The sequence below is a fragment of the Arachis ipaensis genome, chromosome B4 (assembly GCF_059453495.1).
Source record: "Arachis ipaensis isolate K30076 ecotype BB chromosome B4, ASM5945349v1, whole genome shotgun sequence".
In the NCBI taxonomy this organism is placed as follows: domain Eukaryota; kingdom Viridiplantae; phylum Streptophyta; class Magnoliopsida; order Fabales; family Fabaceae; genus Arachis; species Arachis ipaensis.
In genome coordinates, this window is record NC_142439.1 from 135487836 (window position 1) to 135506942 (window position 19107).

Here is a 19107-nt window from a genome sequence, read left to right on the forward strand (position 1 = left end):
TTGTTATAAATGATTTGGTTTGGATTGGTTTGGGAGACTCTGACTAGAAAACCGTAGTTAACGGCGGTTATGACGTTAACTTAGATGCATCTAACTCAGACCTCAGCTAGCAGGGGCGTTGCTAGCCCAACGTGTAGGCCACACGTTGGATCTGTTATACCGTACGGGCACACTAGAGGAAAGGGCTACCCTTAGAGGTGGAGCCGCCCTAGATGTGTAATATTCGATTTGATTTGACTTTTGGAATGAGAACTCCCATTTCAGTTCATTCTGCTTACTTATTTATCTATTTATTTGCATAGTTACTTAATATGGATTCCTCATCTCTGAAAAGAAGTATAAATTTTCATGGTAAAACTTGTATTGTCTCGTGTGGGTTATAGATATAATGTTTGCTCACTGAGTTGCAAAACTCACCCTATTATATTCTCATGTTTTTCAGATACAGGAGTCATTCCAGGTTCCATTCCACTTGCCCCTCAGTAGATCATAGTCATTTTGGTGAGCCCTTCTTCTTTCCAAGGGTTAAGTATTATGTAATGGAACCTTTGCTCAAAATTTAGATTATGTCAATGCTCCATATGTCACAGGCAGGATCCTCGTGTGGATTATGCTATTTTGAATCTCGAACTGTTTATATAGTAATTATAAGTTAGTTATGTAAGACTTATGGATTTAACTATATACTCTAGTTATCAACTTGATATATATATATATGATGCGTATTTTGGATATATGTGGTTATGGATGTAGTTGGAATGTGTTGTTGTTGTTGTCTATGGAAATGGATGTTTATTATTGATACAGGGAATTAATATTCATGTTGGTAAGGTCCTAGAAACAGAGGAGATTCTGTCCGTTTTTCTGAAATTTTGGTCGTTTGGCTTGCTGAGGGACTTGTCCCTTGAGCGCCAGTCATGGCCAGGTTCGGGCCATGACACTACAGGCCAGGCTCAGGCCAATCAACTACATGACAGGCCAAGCCTGTTAAGAGCAAAGCATGGCCTGGCCTGGCTTGTTTTCACCCCTATTGCCAATATCAAATAACATAAAACAACAGTCATCAATCATCTGATAGATGAAAAGCCGAGTCCTCAGCGCCTTCTTCACTATTATCGCCCAGATCCTCCTTAAGAGTTGCTAACATCAGGCCGACCCTTTCTTTGCAATTTTTCCAAGCTTTCTCGCTCTAAGAGGCTTGCTTGCGAGCCTCTTTGTGAGATTGAATCATCATGTCTGCCATGTTTGAGAATTCACCCAAAATTTCTTTGATGGATTTGACTGTTTTGGAAGACTCTGGTCGGGTCTCATTGTCACTATCCGATGCAACATATTTGCCTCCTTTGGTTCCCTTAGTCGCTCCTCCTCCTCTGATTGAGGATACTTTATTCTCTACTGCCTCATTCAACAGATCAACTTTAAAGTATTCAAAAATTCTAGTTAAAAATATACCATAAGGCAGGTTAGCCTTTTTGGTGCTTCTAACAGAATCCCACATATGCCTAATCATAATATAGCCAAAGGATACCGGAGTAGAGGTAACCAAAGCAAATAATATGAGACATTCAGAAAATGTTACTCGGTTGTGTGAGCCGCTTTGGAGAGTCAGAATATGGGTGATGATTCGGTGAAGCAGAGAGTTGACTGGTCCTAGAGCTTTGTGGGTTGGAATCGTTCCATGCAAGCCAGAAAGATTTTCGCAAATGTGCTGAAGAACTGTTTTGTATGAAACGCCGACTTGTGTATCCCATTTGTCTACCATGTAGGCTCGCGGTCCTTCATCCTTGAAGCCCAGGGCCGCTCCAATGGTCTCAGAATCAAGGGCTATTTGAACCCTTTTGACATAGGAATGAAGAGTGCCGTCAATGAGTCGCATATTGGCGTAGAACTCTTGGACTAGGCCAGGATAGACTGGTTTCTGAATGAGAAGAAGTGGCTTCCAGTTGAGAAGTTCAAACAGAGAGGAGATGTTGATGCCTTTGTTAGTGAGAGTGTCGAGACTGACAAGGTAAGTTGCACACAAATGACGTTTTTCCATAACCTCATTGTGAAACTCAAAAGAGGTACAAGAGTTGAATCTGTTCGGATCAAAGTGGGAGTGAGTCTTGCCATACTTGTTTCTGAATTCCAAGGATTCCAAATTTGGAGGTTTGGTGGTGTCATTTAGTGCAAACTCCTTGGTCTTCTGTGAGCTTTTTCTGGGGTAGTTCTCTTTGGTGATGAAGGTGGTGGTGAATGAGTGGGCGAGGTATGAGATTCTTCCTCTTCCTCAATGCGGGGCTCCTTATTTTTCCCACTTCTTCTTCTTCCGAAACTCTTCTGTGCTATTACTTTCTTCCTCATAGCTTCGGTGTGCTTGGTTGGGGGTGAGGGAGAAGATGAAGAAGTAGAATGTATGTGAATATGAGTGTGGGTTTGAGGGGTTGATGGTTTTTGGGAGAGAAGGATTCTTTCGCTCTTTCTTGGCGCGGTTTTCTTTTTCATGGTGATGGAAGAGTGGAATATGAAAGGTGAAGTAACCGAATTGAGTGGGGGGAAGGAAGATGAGAGACACATTAAATGAGGACTGGAGAGAGAATTTGGTGGAAGTAATGACCATTAGTGGACGGTTAATGACCATTATGGTGTAGTTATTATCCAAAAATGATTTCCCTTTTTATTTTTGAAATAAAAAATCTGAAAAGTTGTTGCCTTAAATCAAGGGATTAGATGGAGAGAGGGATTTGATTTGACAATAACCACTTTCAAAAAGATATGATGACACAGGAAGAAGATTCTTATTTGCATAGAGAGATAACTACCATAACGGCAAAGTGGGGTCAGGAATTATTAGGTGGGGCCCATAAAATTTAAATCTGCGTTGCCTCCCCCTTGATCATAGCTCCTCCATCACGCCTGCATTTTTATCTCGTCCAAACCTACGAGACAAAACTGAACAGAGTAAAAAATTCACAAATTTTTAATGAAGCTTAAATCAAACATTCCCAAACTTTTTCTCAAGGTACAGAATCTGTCTTCACAGAGGGGTTTTGTAAAAATATCAGCAATTTGGTCTTCAGATTTTACAAATTGAATATCAATAGTTCCCTTTTGCAGATGTTCTCTAATGAAATGATATTTTATCTCAATGTGCTTGGTTCTTGAGTGCAGAACATGATTTTTTGAAATGTTTATAGCACTCATATTATCACAAAATAAGGGTATACTATTGATTTTTAATTTGTAATCTTCTAATTGTGTTTTTAACCAAATTAATTGAGAACAGCAAGCAGATGCAGAAATATATTCAGCTTCAGCTGTGGATAGAGCCACTGTGGCTTGCTTTTTGCTTGACCACATGTTGAGTGAGCTTCCAAGGAAGCAACACATGCCGGAGGTACTCCTTCTATCCACTCTATCTCTCGCATAATCTGCATCACAAAACCCTACTGCACAAAAGTCATCAGATTTAGGATACCATAATCCATAATCACAAGTTCCCTTAATGTATCTAATGATGCGTTTAACAGCCGTAAGATGGGATTTTTTTGGATGAGATTGAAACCTTGAACATACACCCACACTATGGACTATATCCGGTCTAGAGGAAGTAAGGTACATAAGAGAACCTATCATTCCTCTATACCTTGTTTCATCCACATCTTGACCTTCATCATCCTTTTCAAGTTTTGTATTAGGATGCATTGGAGTTCCCATTGATTTGGAATTTTCTAGGCCAAACTTTTTGATAAGCTCTTTTGCATACTTTCCTTGGTAAATGAAGGTGCCACTAGGAGTTTGTTTAATTTGGAGGCCAAGAAAGAAAGTAAGCTCTCCCATTAAACTCATCTCAAACTCACTAGTCATGAGTTTTCCAAACTCTTCACACAAAGAAATGTTGGCCGATCCAAATACAATGTCATCAACATAAACTTGAACAAGGAGTATATCATCATGAGATGCTTTAATAAATAAAGTAGTATCAGTGGTACCCCTTTGAAATTGATTTTCCAATAAGAAGGCACTAAGCCTTTCATACCAAGCTCTTGGAGCTTGTCTAAGACCATAAAGAGCCTTGGTTAGTTTGAAAACATGATTTGGAAATTCTATATGTTCAAAACCGGGGGGTTGTGCCACATACACTTCTCTATCAATAAAGCCATTAAGAAAAGCACATTTAACATCCATTTGAAACATTTTGAAACCTTTATAGGCGGCATAGGCAAGAAGCAATCTAATTGCTTCCCTTCTAGCTACCGGAGCAAAAGACTCATCAAAATCTATACCCTCTTCTTGATCGTAACCTTGGGCCACTAATCTAGCCTTGTTACGAACAACTTGTCCATCCTCACCAAGCTTATTTTTAAATACCCACTTAGTACCCGTTACCTTCTTACCATCCGGATAAGGTACTAATGTCCAAACCTTATTCTTGTCAAATTGAGCAAGCTCCTCTTGCATGGCCTTGACCCATGATGGATCTTCAAGAGCTTGTTTGACATTATTGGACTCCATTTGTGACAAGAGAGCAAGGTTGCTAGGTTCGGTTTGCCTTTTGGTGGAGGATCTTGTTGTTACACCATGAGAGGGATCACCAATGATGAAGTCATGAGGATAACCCCTCATAGACTTCCATTCTCTAGGCTTTCGGACAGGTGTAGAGCTTTGATGAACTTCTAGTGGTCTCACTATTTCAGTTGCTCGTGCCTGCTCAGGAGATAAAATGGAAATGTCTCCTCCAAACTGATGAGACAAAACCGGGCTGACAGATTCTTCATTTTGCACAGATTTGGGATTTTCTTGATTGGTTCCAACCTCTTCACAATCTGAATCATTATCCTTCACAATACTGGGAATTAAGTTAGAATCACAAAAAGTAACATGTATGGATTCCTCTATGGTTCTATGTTCTTTGAGATAAACTCTATAGGCCTTGCTTGTGGTGGAATATCCAACAAACATTCCTTCATAGGATTTTGGATCAAAATTTCCAAGGTTTTCCTTATTGTTGAGCACAAAGCATTTGCATCCAAAAACATAAAAATACTTAAGATTTGGAGGGGTTCCTTTCCATATCTCATAAGGTGTTTTCTTTAACCCTTTTCTAATGAATGTTCTATTCAAAATATAACATGCTGTGTTCACAGCCTCAGCCCATAAGAATTTAGGAATTTCACTCTCACATAACATAGCCCTAGTCATTTCTTGAAGGCTTCTATTCCTTCTTTCAACCACCCCATTTTGTTGGGGGGTTCTAGGGCATGAAAAATTATGAGAAATCCCTAAGTCATCACAGAATTTTTCAAAGTCTTGATTTTCAAATTCTCTTCCATGATCACTTCTCAAATGGGCAATTTTCAAATCCTTTTCATTTTGAATTTTCTTGCAAAGGGTGGAAAAAGCATGAAAGGCATCATTCTTATGAGCAAGGAAAAGTACCCAACCAAATCTAGGGTAATCATCTAACACCACAAGACCATAGTTTTTACCTCCTAAACTTTGAGTTCTAGTAGGACCAAAAAGATCAATATGTAACATCTCTAATGGCCTTTTGGTTGAGATTCCATCTTTTGATTTAAAAGAGGATTTTACTTGTTTGCCCAATTGGCAAGCATCACAAGTAAGATCCTTATCAAACTTGATGTTTGGAATTCCTCTAACCAAATTCTTTTTGACTAGCTTAGAAATTTGGTACATGCTAGCATGACCCAACTTTCTATGCCAAAGCCATTTTTCAGATTCAAGAGATGTAAAGCATGTTACATTTTGTTCCTTTAAATCCTCAAGAGTTAATCCATACACATTGTTGCATCTTTTAGCTTCAAGAAGAACATTCCCAGTTTTCTCACAAACAACTAGACAAACAAACTTCTTAAAAATAACTTCAAAACCCAAATCACATAGTTGACTAACACTAAGTAAATTATGTTTCAAGCCATGTACAAGGGGAACATCATTTATACAAGAAGAAAAATTTTTACCAACTTTTCCAACAGCCACTATTTTTCCTTTTGCATCATCACCAAAAGTGACAAGTCCTCCATCATATTCATCAAGCTTTATGAAGAAGGTTGTCTTTCCGGTCATATGCCTAGAGCATCCGCTGTCCATATACCACATATTTTCTTTCCGTTTGGATGCTAGGCACACCTACAATACAAGTTTAAGTGACCTTAGGTATCCAAATCTTTTTGGATCCTTTTACGTCAAACCATCTTCTATGTCCTAAGCCATTGTAATAAAAAACAATTTTATAAACCTTATCACCAACCATTCTTTCACAAAAAAAAAACATTGAATAGGAAAGTGCCCATTTCGATTGCATAGCCTACAAAATCTTGGAGTTGCTATTTTGTTAAAGTGGGTGGGGTCTTGATATCTTGTATCATTTGAAGATGAAGCAATGTTTTCAAAATGAGATTTTTCAGATTTATAAAACCCCAACCCAGCCTTATCATAAAGAGGTTTTTGACTAGCCAAGATTTGATTCAGATTTTCAGAACTTTGGGTGAACTTGGCTAAGTCTTCCTTAAGTCTTTTAACCTCTTTAAGCAACTCTTCATTTTGCTTAAAACAATCCACATATGCAAGAACGGAATGATTACTTTCACAGCTCTTGATTTGGGCTCTTAACTGTTTATTCTCTTCAACAAGATCACAAGCAGTTTCGGCCTCTCTTACTTTTTCTTTTAAAAAACCGTTTTCAGCCTTAAGAATGGTGATTTGTTGTTCAAGTTCTTGATTTTTCAGTAGAAAACATCTTATTTTTTCAGAAAGGTGGTCTATCATAAGATGAAGATCTTCAGTGTTAGGATTATGAAAGACTACCTGATCTATGTGATCTGCCATGAGACAAGGTTGTGACTTGGTTTCGGATTCCTCATCATCATCATCCGAGTCATTTTCCAAATCTTCCCATGAGGCCATCAGTCCCTTCTTCTTTCCTCTTTTCGGCTTTTCCTCCCTTTTTAACTTGGGACAATCAGATTTGAAATGCCCCATTTCCTTGCAGTTGTAACAAGTAACTTTGCTAAGGTCTTTCTTTACTCTCCTTGAGCTGCTGCCTTTGCCTTTAAGCTTCATCATTTTCCTGACTTTTTTGGCAAACAACACAAATTCATGTTCAAAGGAGTTATCACTGGACTCTTCATCCAGAGGGTTAGTCATAGAAGAAAAAGCAATTCCTTTCTTTTTTGAATCTTTTTTCAAATAGGTGTTTTCAAAAGCAAGAAGATTTCCTCTCAAATCATCAACTGTCATGGAATCTAAGCTACTGCTCTCAGAAATAATTAAAGCTTTTGTTTCCCACTCTTTTGTGAGACATCTCAACACTCTTCTCACTAGCACAGATTCAGAATGTGTAATTCCCAGAGCATCTAAGCCAACAATGATGGCGTTGAACCGTTCGAACAGTTCATCAATGGACTCTCCTTCCTTCACTGCAAACATTTCATACTCTCTATTTAACATGTCTGTCCGAGTCTTCTTTACAATGGTGGTTCCTTCATGGGTGATTTGCAATTTGTCCCAGATTTCCTTTGCCGTTGTGCATCTTGATACCCATCGGTACTCCTTAAAACTGATAGCACAGTTGAGCAGATTGATGGCCTTGGCGTTGAGCTCCACCTTTTTTCTATCTTCATCCGTCCAACTTGCTTCAGGTTTAAGAGAAACAACTCCTTCGGCACTTGTAACAGTTGGATATTGAGGTCCTTCCAAGATGATTTTCCATAGTCTGTAATCCACTGCTTGTACAAATATCTTCATCCTCTCCTTCCAATAAGTATAATTTTTTCCATTGAAAAGAGGAGGTCTGTTTCTCGATTGACCTTCAGTCAGATTATAGAACACCACATTTGCGCCACTGTTTTCTGCCATAAGGATCTTTTCTCCAAGCTGCAAAGCTTGATCTCTTTGAGACCAAGCTCTGATACCAATTGATGGTTTCAGTGGCTAAGAGAAGGGGGGGTTGAATCTTAGCCCCTTTTTGCTTGCTAACACTTGCTGGACTTAGAGGAGACTTTTCTGTTTTTTTTTTAGCTTATCAGTTCACACAAGACTTTTTCTTTTGTCTCGTCCATAGCCACGAGACTTTTCTTTTTGTCTCGTCACTTGGCACGAGATATTTTTGGTTTTTGCTCCTGTGCAGTAGAAACAGAAATGGAGTAGAGAAGGGAAGAAAATTACACCCAGATATATCCTGGTTCAGCTGCTAAGTGCAGTGCATCCTACATCCAGTCTCCATCACAAACATGATGAAATTTCACTATAATCAATCTGATTACAAACTGTAAAGTGCTAACCCAACTTACAAGGGGATTCCCACAGAATCATGAAACACAACATAGATGAACAAAGGAACTCTAAGACATCTATGGCTTTTTCTTTTAATTTTGCACTCTCTGCCTTTTTCCGCTCTATGGATTTTTCATACAAACCTCACTGTTTGCCTTTTTCCATGAGACTCAAGACATGACAAAATTAAACAGAAAAATACTAAATATAATACATTGAAGGAGAAGAGAAAACTGTTAGCTCAGGTAGCTCTGAGAATTCTGTGCCTTGCACTCTCAAACTTTCTCCTTGCTCCAAACAGTGGCTGTTCTCCCTTTTTATAGAAGAGAGAAGCCTCCACACTTGAAGCCAAAAACCCAAGTCAACTTCTTTTCCTTCACACATAACCGGTTCGGCCACACAGAGAGAGAAGAGATAACCATGCTAAACCCAACATGCAATTACCTCTAGTCCTTCCTTGGTCATCACTCTTCATCAATCTGAGCTCTCCATCCTTGGCTTGCTCTCCAAGATGGATTTCTGGCCCTTGATGCTTCATGATGATGATGACTTCATCTGCTTCAATCTCTGCCTCTACCATCACTTCGCCACTCTAGCTACTTCCTTTGGTGGTTGAGCAGAATCAAAGACAAGCCATCCTCCAAAGATCTTCCTTGCTGGCCGAATCTTCATCAACCATTTTTGGTATGAAGAAGCCAAGATCTCATCACAGAATCTTACCAAGAGTGATGTAGATCTTAGCCATAGCATACTTTTCTTTTGTTATGTTTTCTTGCCATCATTAGTTCGATGGTCTTGATGCATGCTCTATCTTCTTTTCGGTGAGTAGATGTAGCTTCCATGGCTTCTATTATTTCCTGGTTAATGTCCAAAGAGAAGAAAGAGATGAGAGAGAATGTAGAGCTAAAGTAAAAGCAACTAGTTGAAATAAAACAAATTAATGTGATTTGCTTTTACTTCCCTTTGCTTGAGTGGCGTGTTGCATTGATCACATCAATCATGTCACACATATTCTCTCACTTATGTTTCCAATGCTTGCATATTAAAATTTGAAATCCATCCCAAAGTGAAGTATGGAATCCGTTGGAAAGCATGAGGCAAATGATAACATTTGCTTTCCTGATGCATTTTGGATTCGGATCATGCAAGGAAACATTCATCAAAATTGAAATTGGGCTTGGTAGCTTAATCTGACCCAATAAAATTTTGATTCAAACTAATTGGGCTTATGATAATGTTTGAGTTCTGGCCCAATTATTTTAGCAACCAATTCAGCCATGTGAGGTAAGAAATTTTGTATTGATGCTGAATGTTGCTTTTAACATGGGCTTGCTACAATTTCTTTTGTTTTTCCGGCCCAAGTAAATCTGCATAGCAAAAATCAATATTAGCATATGTGAATTAATATTTTTGCTATTTATCAAAGTAATAATGTTTGTTCATCACAAATATTAGTCTTAGAGTTTTCCAAACTCATCACATAAAAATAAATTTTAATTTTATCTTTCAATAATATCATTTTTTACGGTACATCGTTATTCAATTATTTTTTAACCACATCTAAGTAAATTTAAATTAATCACATTACTTTTATTCTAAATAAATTTATTTTTTTTTATAATTTTACTCTTAAAGATTTTTACTCATCATGAAATTTTTGTAAAATGACTAGTACATAAACTTGAAAAAAAAGAAAAAAATAATACATATACAATAAAATATAAATTGTACCTTTTGTCTCTAATGTATCGAAATTCTTTAATGTTTAAGAGTAAAAATCTTTAAAAGTAAAATTATAAAAAATAAATTTATTTAGAATGAAAGTAATGTAATTAAGTGTAATTTACTTAGATGTGATTAAAAAATAATTAAATAACTATGTACCGTAAAAAATTGATATTATTGAAGGATAAAATTAAAATTTACTTCTATATATTATTTTTGTCCCGGACATTTTTGTCTTATTTACGTCTCTAACGTCTTAAAATAGTCTCAATTTTGTCTTGTCGTTAATTCTGTTAAGTGTTAACAGATCCTTAACGGCAGGACAATATTGAGCCAATTTTAAAACGTTAGGAACTTAAATAGGACGATTTAAACGTTAGGGACAATTTTGAGACTTATCCTAAACGTTGGGGACAAAAAGAATACTTTACTCTTTAATAAATTTATAATGTTAAAATTTAAATTTGATTTTAAAAGACTAAAATGTACTTTCCATATAATTTTAAATGATAGAAATACTCTTTAAATAGTTAAAATTGTTTTATTAATTAAAAAATAAAAATTTGAATTTAAATTTTTTTTGGTAACTAAAAAAAACAACACAGAAATGTGAATTTAAATTTGATTAATAGAATCAAATATATTATTTAGTATTAAATTTAAATATTAAGATGTTCTTTTAAGATTAGATTACTTAAATGAGTTAAAAAATAAAATTTTAAATTTTAATTTAAAACACTAAAATAAGAGCAAAAATAGAAGACTAGAACAATTAAAATAGAGGCAAAATTTGAAGACAATTTAGAAACATTTGGAGAATAGAAGAACATAACAATTAAAATAAGAGATAAAAATTCTAAAATATCTTAAAAATATTCTATTTGAAACAAAAATTTAAAGAATAGAAACAAGAACATATCCACAATAAAAGAATAATACATGAATTGATCTAAGATAGACAACCAAAAGAGTAATCACGATGAAGAGAAGATAACTACGACACGGTACGATTGTAGCCTGAGACGGTGATGAAGTGGCTCTGAGACGATGATGCCACAATAAAAATGATGAAGGAAATGTAACGTTGATGCTATCAATATACAATAAAAGCTCTATCAATAGAATATTTTTTAAAATACTGTGTCAATGCATATTACAATATTGATAATGTAAAAGAAGATTCAAAACTTCAAATATTAGAGGAGTATTGTAACACACTGAACGAATATTGAATAAAATCCCTCAAAAAAAAAAATGTTGAACATAACAATAGCAACGCAATAAGAAAACTCACCAGAAGAAACACCAAGAACAAAAACAAAAAATAAAAACTAAGAAATTAAAAAAAAATCCCAAATCTTACCTCAGAAATAAAGGGAAAGTGGCGTATGGAGGAGGTGTGGGAGGAGGGGCACAATGTGATTGTCGACGACAGCAAGGGACGCAAAGTTATGGCAACCGCAACACCAACTCAGTGATGGAGGAACATGGCACACTTCGGTTAGTGGGTCTTCAGATCTACTTCCAATGGAGGAGTGAAGGAAGGGTCATGACTCGTGAATGAAAGCAACGGAGAAGCACAGATTGAAGTGTTGTCAGCAAAGAAAGGAAGGAGAAGCCATGAAAGTTTTAGCTGTGAGAGAGGCAAAGAGTGGCTGGTCACACTAGACACTATCCACTAGGAAAGAGATTGAGAAATTGGAAAAAATAATGACTCTGTAAGAGAGAATAAAAAAACAAGTTAACACCGTTTCTTAACTCTGCAAAGCTTGACACTCTCAGGTCCACTTGTTTAGTACTCAGCGTGAAACCTACCTACCATCCAGTAGCTTCCACTGACTTTCCTTTCTCGATTCACACAAATCCCTTTCGAGCGGTCTGCTAATAATAATACTAAGGGTAATCAAATCAGTATTCAACCACAATTCTGCTGTTGACTTGTTTGAGATACAGCTTTTCAAGCTTGAAGCCTCTTCTAGCTCATTAATGGCGCGACCATGCACCTATAAGGTGTTCTTGAGTTTCAGGGGAGAAGACACTCGCAAAGGATTTACTAGCCATCTGTATACTGCACTTGTCAATAGGGGAATCACAACCTACATTGATGACAAGAACCTTCACAAAGGCGATCTTATTTCCGATGAACTCCTGAAAGCAATTGAAGAATCTATGTTTGCAGTCATAGTTCTCTCACCAAACTACGCTTCATCCACATGGTGCTTGGATGAGCTCCACAAGATTGTTGAGTGCAACAACTACCTGGGGCTACAGATTGTGGCAGTGTTCTATCATGTCAAGCCTTGTGACGTCAGGCATCAAATTGGAGCCTTTGAGGAAGCTTTCAAGAAACATGAACTCAGATTCGGAAAAGAAGGTGACAGAGTTAGAAGATGGAGAAATGCCTTAACACAAGTTGTCAGTTATTCTAATTGGGACTCTGAACGATTCGAGTAAGCTAACTCACCATTAAACTCATTTGTTTTGCTGTCCTAAATTATTTGCCATATATATGAATATAGACAGTCTTTTTTTCTCATGTGTTTGCTGTATAATTTGGATCAGTTCTCAATGAAATTTCTTTCAGATCTAAACAATATTATTTAGGTGATCAATGATGACATTTTGATGTTTCACCGATGGTGTTTAGTTAAACATATCAAACTATTTAACTGTTCACAATATCATGTCTCATCAATGAAGTAACCAACTATTATTTATAAGGGAAAGTCTCAAACCTTACACATATAGTCATATTCCAAATTAAAGCAATCGCTGGTTTTATAGTTTTATCAACTTATGAGGTATCAACTTCTATAGCTAACAATTAACTATTAATCAGTGGGTCAGTAACGTAAAGAATTCATTTACATATAAGGTGTGATGTTACCCGTTTACATCTAAGAAACTATGTAACGTAATTGTTTAAAGAGGAGGAAGAATGAGATTTTGTTGGAAAGAATATTAGAATAGTTTACTAATTTGCTATCGACATTATGGCAAATTTTGAGATCATCTCAGTTATCAAGTATTTAACTTTTTTCAAGAATTTAACTTTCCACAACCTTGGTATCAAAATTTGTGTATTGTAAATCGGATAGATAGATAGTTAAATATATGTGCATTAGAAAATAGTCATAATACAAAAAAAATTGAGAAAGAATAGAACTTTTGGAACACTCATATTATTCTCCTTAGGATTTTGTTTTCCTCTTCTAAGTTCTAATAGAAGTTCTTTTTATATAAGAAAGGTTATTGTTACTCTATTTTGTTTTTCATTATTGCCAAACTTGACACAAAAATTGCTTTCTTGTATAGGAACGAGGCCATACTCGTGGAAAGCATTACTCAACATATACATGAAAGATTGATTATGAAGTTACCATCTTCTATGAAGAATCTCGTAGGGATTGATTCAAGGTTGGAAGAAGTTATCAGACACATTGGTCTTGGGGGGAATGATGTTCGCTTCATTGGCATATGTGGAATGGGTGGCATAGGTAAGACAACTATTGCTAGAAGAGTCTATGAAACCATTCGAAGCGAATTTAAAGTTAGTTGCTTTCTTGCGGATGTAAGAGAGAGATCTGAGAGAAGAGGTATTGTTCAAATACAGAAGCAACTTCTGGATTGTATGAACATAAATTCGGATACTAGATTCGATGATGAGTTTGAGGGAAAGGGGATAATTTGTGACTCTTTATGCCATAAGAAGGTTCTTCTTGTTCTTGATGATGTAGACGATGGAGGCTTGTTGGAGAATTTGGCTGGTGAACAAGACTGGTTTGGTCCTGGAAGCAGAATAATAATCACAACTAGAGATACACATGTACTAGAAGTGCATGGAGCAACGTATAGAATTTGTAAGGTAGAAGGGTTAGAACAAGACGAAGCACTTGAACTCTTTTGTTTGAGAGCTTTTAAAAGGCCAAAACCTGAAGAAGGGTATATGGATTTGTCCCAAGAAGTGGTTAAGTATTGTGATGGTCTTCCATTGGCACTTGTAGTATTGGGTTCCCATCTTTGTGGACAAACCATTGATGTTTGGCGTAGTGCTATTGAGAAAATAAAGAGTTTTCCTCATGACAAAATTTTTAATACATTGAAAATAAGTTATGATGGTTTAGATCATTCGGAAAAGAATATCTTTTTAGATATTGCTTGCTTTTTCAAAGGACGTGAGAAAGATTATGCAACAAATATATGGAAAAGGTGTGGTTATCATGTAGAAGCTAGCATTGCTACTTTAATAAATAAATCTTTGCTCACTATTGGTGAGTACTACAAGGAGACATTGGAGATGCATGATCTGCTCGAAGATATGGGCAAATATATTGTAATTCAAGAATGTCGCGACGATCCTAGCAAGCAAAGCAGATTGTGGTCTTACAAGGATGTTGATCTTGTACTTGCACAAAACAAGGTATGCTTCCTTTTTTTTTTCTAATGATTGTATGATGTATAGAATTAAGATAAGAATTCGATAATGAGTAAATATTGTATGTATGGTGTTATGAGGATGTTGATTTTGTACTTACTCAAAAGAAAGTAAGTATTGTTTTCCTCAACTATAGGATGCATAGAATTAAAATAACAATTTGACAATGTATTTAATATTCTATTGTTTATTTATTTATTTATTTGTGTGTGTATAGGAAATTGAAGCAACTCATAGCCTTGTTCTATATAATAAGATGGAGTGGGGGTTTAAAGGGAAGCAGAGAGTTTTGGATATAAGAGATTTATCATTCTCAAATATGTGCAAGCTAAAGATTCTCATTTTAGATAACGTGAAAGGTCCCATTCTCTGCAATATTCCTTGTACATTAAAGGTTTTGCACTGGAGACGTTGTCCAATGAAAACTCTGCCCTTTACAGATCAAAGCTATGAACTTGTTGACATTGATCTTTCTTATAGCAAAATTGTACAGTTATGGGATGGAAAGAAGGTACCTTTTCATGAGGAGCTCTATCAAATTTTATTACATTTCCTGCAAAAATAGTAACCATGTGATATTTCTTTATGTTTTTTCAGGTTCTAAAAAAGTTAGAGCACTTGAATCTGTCCAACTGCCACAAGCTGAAGCAAACGCCAGAGCTTTGTGGGGCTCTCAATCTTAAAACACTTGATCTTAGTGAATGTAAGGCGCTGAATTATATTCACCCGTTTCTGGCACACCACAAAAGCCTTGTTGAATTGAATTTATATGGCTGCAGTAGATTGAGAAGACTGCCAGAATTTGGGGAAGGCATGAAACAATTATCGGTTCTTATTCTGACAGATACAGGTATAGAAGAACTACCCACGACACCTGGAAAATTTGCTGGTGTGTCTAAGTTGGACTTAAGTGGATGTGACAAGCTTACTAGTCTTCCCTTGTCACTTGGATGTTTCGTTGGCCTAAAGGAGTTGGTGTTGAGTAGATTCATGGAGCTTAGTTGTGTTCCATACAGCACTCATGGGTTAGAGTCCCTCACAGTTGAGGATTATTCTGACAGCCCAAATATTGTTGGACTTTTGTGTTCTCTCTCTTGCTTCACCTCTTTGAGTACCCTGAAATTACACGTATGCTTTGGCACCCTTTCTTACAATCTCGGCCATTTAGCGTCGTTGACGGATTTGGATTTATCGGACAATGATTTTCGCCAACTTCCAATAAGTATTCTTGAACTTCCCAGACTTACACGTCTGCAGCTATATCATTGCCGTTTTCTGGAGGTTTTGCCAGAGATTCCATCAAGTCTAAGAGTATTACAAGCAGACCGTTGTTGTTCACTGGTTGCATCCAAGGTATATGATGCTATATCAAAAGCGTGTTGTGTCTTTGCAGAATCAGCTAGCCAAGATCGTGAAGACTTCTTGCAAATGTTGATGCCTGAGTTATATCAGGAAATGCCAGCATGGTTTGAGGATCAGGAAGAAGATAACGGAGTATCACTCTCATCCCCTTCAACTGAAATCATCGCACTTGCTCTCTGTTTCCTATTAGATGGTGACAAATACTCTGAAGAACAGCCATCGGTCATCTGCAACGGTAAAGAATTCATCAACACGAGATTATTGAAGGTGTCAATGTCATCATATTATAAGACTTTGCTCATTCTCTGCCTGAATGGTTACAGTTTTAGTAACCTGTTATGCCAAGATAATCGCTTCCAACTGCAGTTTCCCAGTGATTGTTGTGAAATCCGAGTAAAAAGATCTGGAGCACGTTGGGTGTGCAAGCAAGACGTTCAACTTTTGAAGAAAAGAAAATATGAAACAGGGAAAAGAAAAGCAACTCTTAAACTGAACATGGACATGATATCACATTCTTCAGCTTCTAGAAATAAGATGCCCGTGGTTGACTCTCCAGTGTATGAAGAAGAGGTAGAGCGTGCTACCACATTACTTGCATCTCTTCGCTTTGCTTCCCACAGCACTTAGTTCGCATAGCTCATGACACAGGTTTCTCAATATATTACATGTATGATTGCCAACCTTAGATCTCTTTAGCTAAATGGTTTGCCAGATCCGAAGCTTTTGACAGAGCTCATTGCATCTATCCACTGCAATGTGATACCAGAAAGAAATGTAAATCTCGGGCACAAATGGAGCAAGGGAAGGGCGTAGATATATTTGGGGCTGATATTAGTTGTTCTTTATGTCACCTTTCATGTTGTTTCAGTTAGTGCTCAAAAATCAGGTAATTAGTTCTATTTTTATGGATATATCTGGCTTGGGTTAAGTTGAAATTATTCAAGCCGAAGATCAGTTGAGTTTATATAAATATGAGTATTTGAACTTCGTATTTTAGTTTGTAATTCTTTTCCTTTCAATTTTTGGAGAAGGTACTGTGTCAGGTTCTGATAGAGGAGAGTTTGTATTGTGTGATTACTGGAAATGTGCGTGTGTGTTAAATTGCATGTTTCGAATATGAATTGAGCATTTGGATGTTGTATTTGAGTTCATGTGAGATGGCTTTTCTATTTTTTTTCTTTCCATATCTTGAGGAAAAAAAATTTAACCTTGGTTTTATGTGGAAATTGTCGCAATGAGGTTATAGTGACTTTTTTACTATGTTGGAGGGTTTTTAGGAAGATCGCTTGAGATTGACAATTTTTTAATCTTTTGATGCTGCAGCAGAGTGAGATTTAGCAAGAATAACGAGACAGATTCAGATTCATTACAGAAGGAAGGAGAAAATCTGCAGGCCATAGCGAGTACGAATGTCAACTTAGTTGCAATTCTTGTAAGTTTCCGGTTGTTTTGATCTGCGATTACTGATAAAGAATAACCTATATGTTGTCCAGGCTATGGGGTATGTCTTTGATGTACCTCGTTAGAACTTTGATTACTAATGTTTGATTAACAGCTAATTTTTAATCACACATTCTTTAAAGTTCTTGCTTGTTAAGCCTTTAATATGCTGATTCTTGTCTTAAAACAGATACATTTTTTCAATTTGCAAATATCTTTCCTTTACAACTATGTCAAGGTCCAGCTTTCAAAGAAAACAATACACATTGGACAAAAGCAACTCTCTGTGCCTAGATACCTCTATATCTTCCATTTTTCAATCAAGTTCATCTTGAATTGTATCAAAACATTAGCAGTGCAAGTGCCTTTCTAGTTTTGATTTTGTATCCTTCTTTAATTTGAAAACTTCTAATGTTATGGTTGTCAAAAATGAATTGTGGTCTTAATATTGGTGTAAGATATTTCCTTTTATAGTCATGGTATGAAGATATAAAAATAAAATTTTCATTTTGTGAAATTACTAAAAGATATGTTAATGTTGATGTAGTAATCATAAATTGATTGTACCATGCTGCAGACTTCAATATTAAGTTGCTAGTAAATTGCAAATTCAGATAGAATTATGGGATATAGGTATCTTATAAAGTAGAGATTTGAACAATATAATTTTCTGAAGGCAAGATACATTGACTGAAAAGGCATGGATGTACTAGAAAATTTTGTTGCTTCAATCTAATAAATGTGATCAATTACGCTCTATAAAGTTTCTTGGCATTGGAGGAATCATTGTATTTTTCCTCCTTTGCTGTAACTTCTTTTCTAATAAAAATCTCGTGACATGATCAGGAAAATGATATAAAAATTTAAATATGTATGATGAAGTTTTATGAAGGGCTAATGCAGATAATTAACATAAGTGCTGAAGCCAATTTATATCCTGGACTGAAGCTTGGGTACATAACTACATATATTCTAATGCTTTCTTTGCCTAGTTTTTTAGCTCACTAATGACATTATTTTGTGTTATCAGCTTCAAATCACAGAGCCGGTTGGATACTTAACTTTCTCCTTACTCACATGTGCTTTGTTAAGCTTATAGAATGGATACTTGTCCTGCCTACTCTGTTAAGAAGTTCTGAGATATGCTTGGATTCGTTGACATGATCTTAACAGCAATGGTGTAAAAGCCTGCTAAATAGAGTGATAGTCGTTCTTTGCGGTATGTTTCAGAATATCCAGGGACCTCTCATCACAAAGCAACACACGGTGTACTGGTGGTAGTGGCTTAAAATAAAATCCTAGTCATTTCTTGTTATTGGATTAATTAATAACACATATGATAATGTTTTCCTTTACAACAAAGCCAGGAAAGGCTTTTAATTTCCAAAGAACCGTTATTGATAATATTGTTTATACTAATGATTGTTTGAAGCAATTTGCTGAATGGGTTTCATCACTTGATTGTAGAGACCTGAGAACATTGCGAATCATATTGGTGGTTGTCCATTGAATAAGAGTAAGGTATATAGATAGAGTTTAGAAATATTTGTAGGAAGGCTTGTGTACGTTTGAGGATTTCATTATTCTTTTAACTTTCTAATACACATCTTGTAATATGTCTTTTATTGTAAAAGCATGAGCAGATCCATTTGTATATATTAGTTATGCTTCTGAGTTCTGATAGTTCAATAATCAATTATTCATAGTGGAATTTATTGATTCTGAAATCGGTACTTTCCTCCATCGGGTGAAGAGTACCATGGATTTTTTTGCTGCTTTCATATTTGCTACTTTTCCCCTGTATGCTGCCATGATGTTAGAATTAGCTCAATCCATCTTGAATTGGAAAGGCATTCTCATTTATGTTGTTT

At 36.1% G+C, this 19107-nt stretch overlaps 1 protein-coding gene and 1 long non-coding RNA gene across 9 annotated transcripts; one reads left to right on the forward strand and one right to left on the reverse strand.

Moving 5' to 3' along the window:
* Positions 1–8212: 8212 nt before the first annotated feature.
* LOC148569341 (uncharacterized) lies at positions 8213–11503 on the reverse strand. Its single transcript, XR_015881082.1, has 2 exons — positions 11363–11503; positions 8213–9641 (listed from the first exon to the last, which is right to left on the reverse strand). It is a non-coding gene; the product is annotated as an uncharacterized LOC148569341 (long non-coding RNA).
* A 392-nt stretch (positions 11504–11895) lies between these two features.
* Positions 11896–18958, forward strand: LOC107635059 (TMV resistance protein N-like). 8 transcript variants are annotated; one of them, XM_088485208.1, is made up of 7 exons: positions 11919–12449; positions 13315–14419; positions 14652–14945; positions 15032–16682; positions 17120–17228; positions 18267–18513; positions 18704–18958. In XM_088485208.1, the coding sequence occupies exons 1-4, from the start codon at positions 11986–11988 to the stop codon at positions 16421–16423; spliced, it is 3255 nt and encodes a 1084-aa protein (XP_088341334.1). In that variant the 5' UTR covers positions 11919–11985; the 3' UTR covers positions 16424–16682; positions 17120–17228; positions 18267–18513; positions 18704–18958. The 8 variants fall into 8 exon arrangements, with proteins under 8 accessions (XP_016193908.1, XP_088341332.1, XP_088341334.1 ...); XM_016338422.3 differs by having other exon boundaries at positions 11896–12449; positions 18267–18958; XM_088485206.1 differs by having other exon boundaries at positions 11900–12449; positions 17427–18958.
* The last annotated feature ends 149 nt before the right edge of the window (positions 18959–19107 follow it).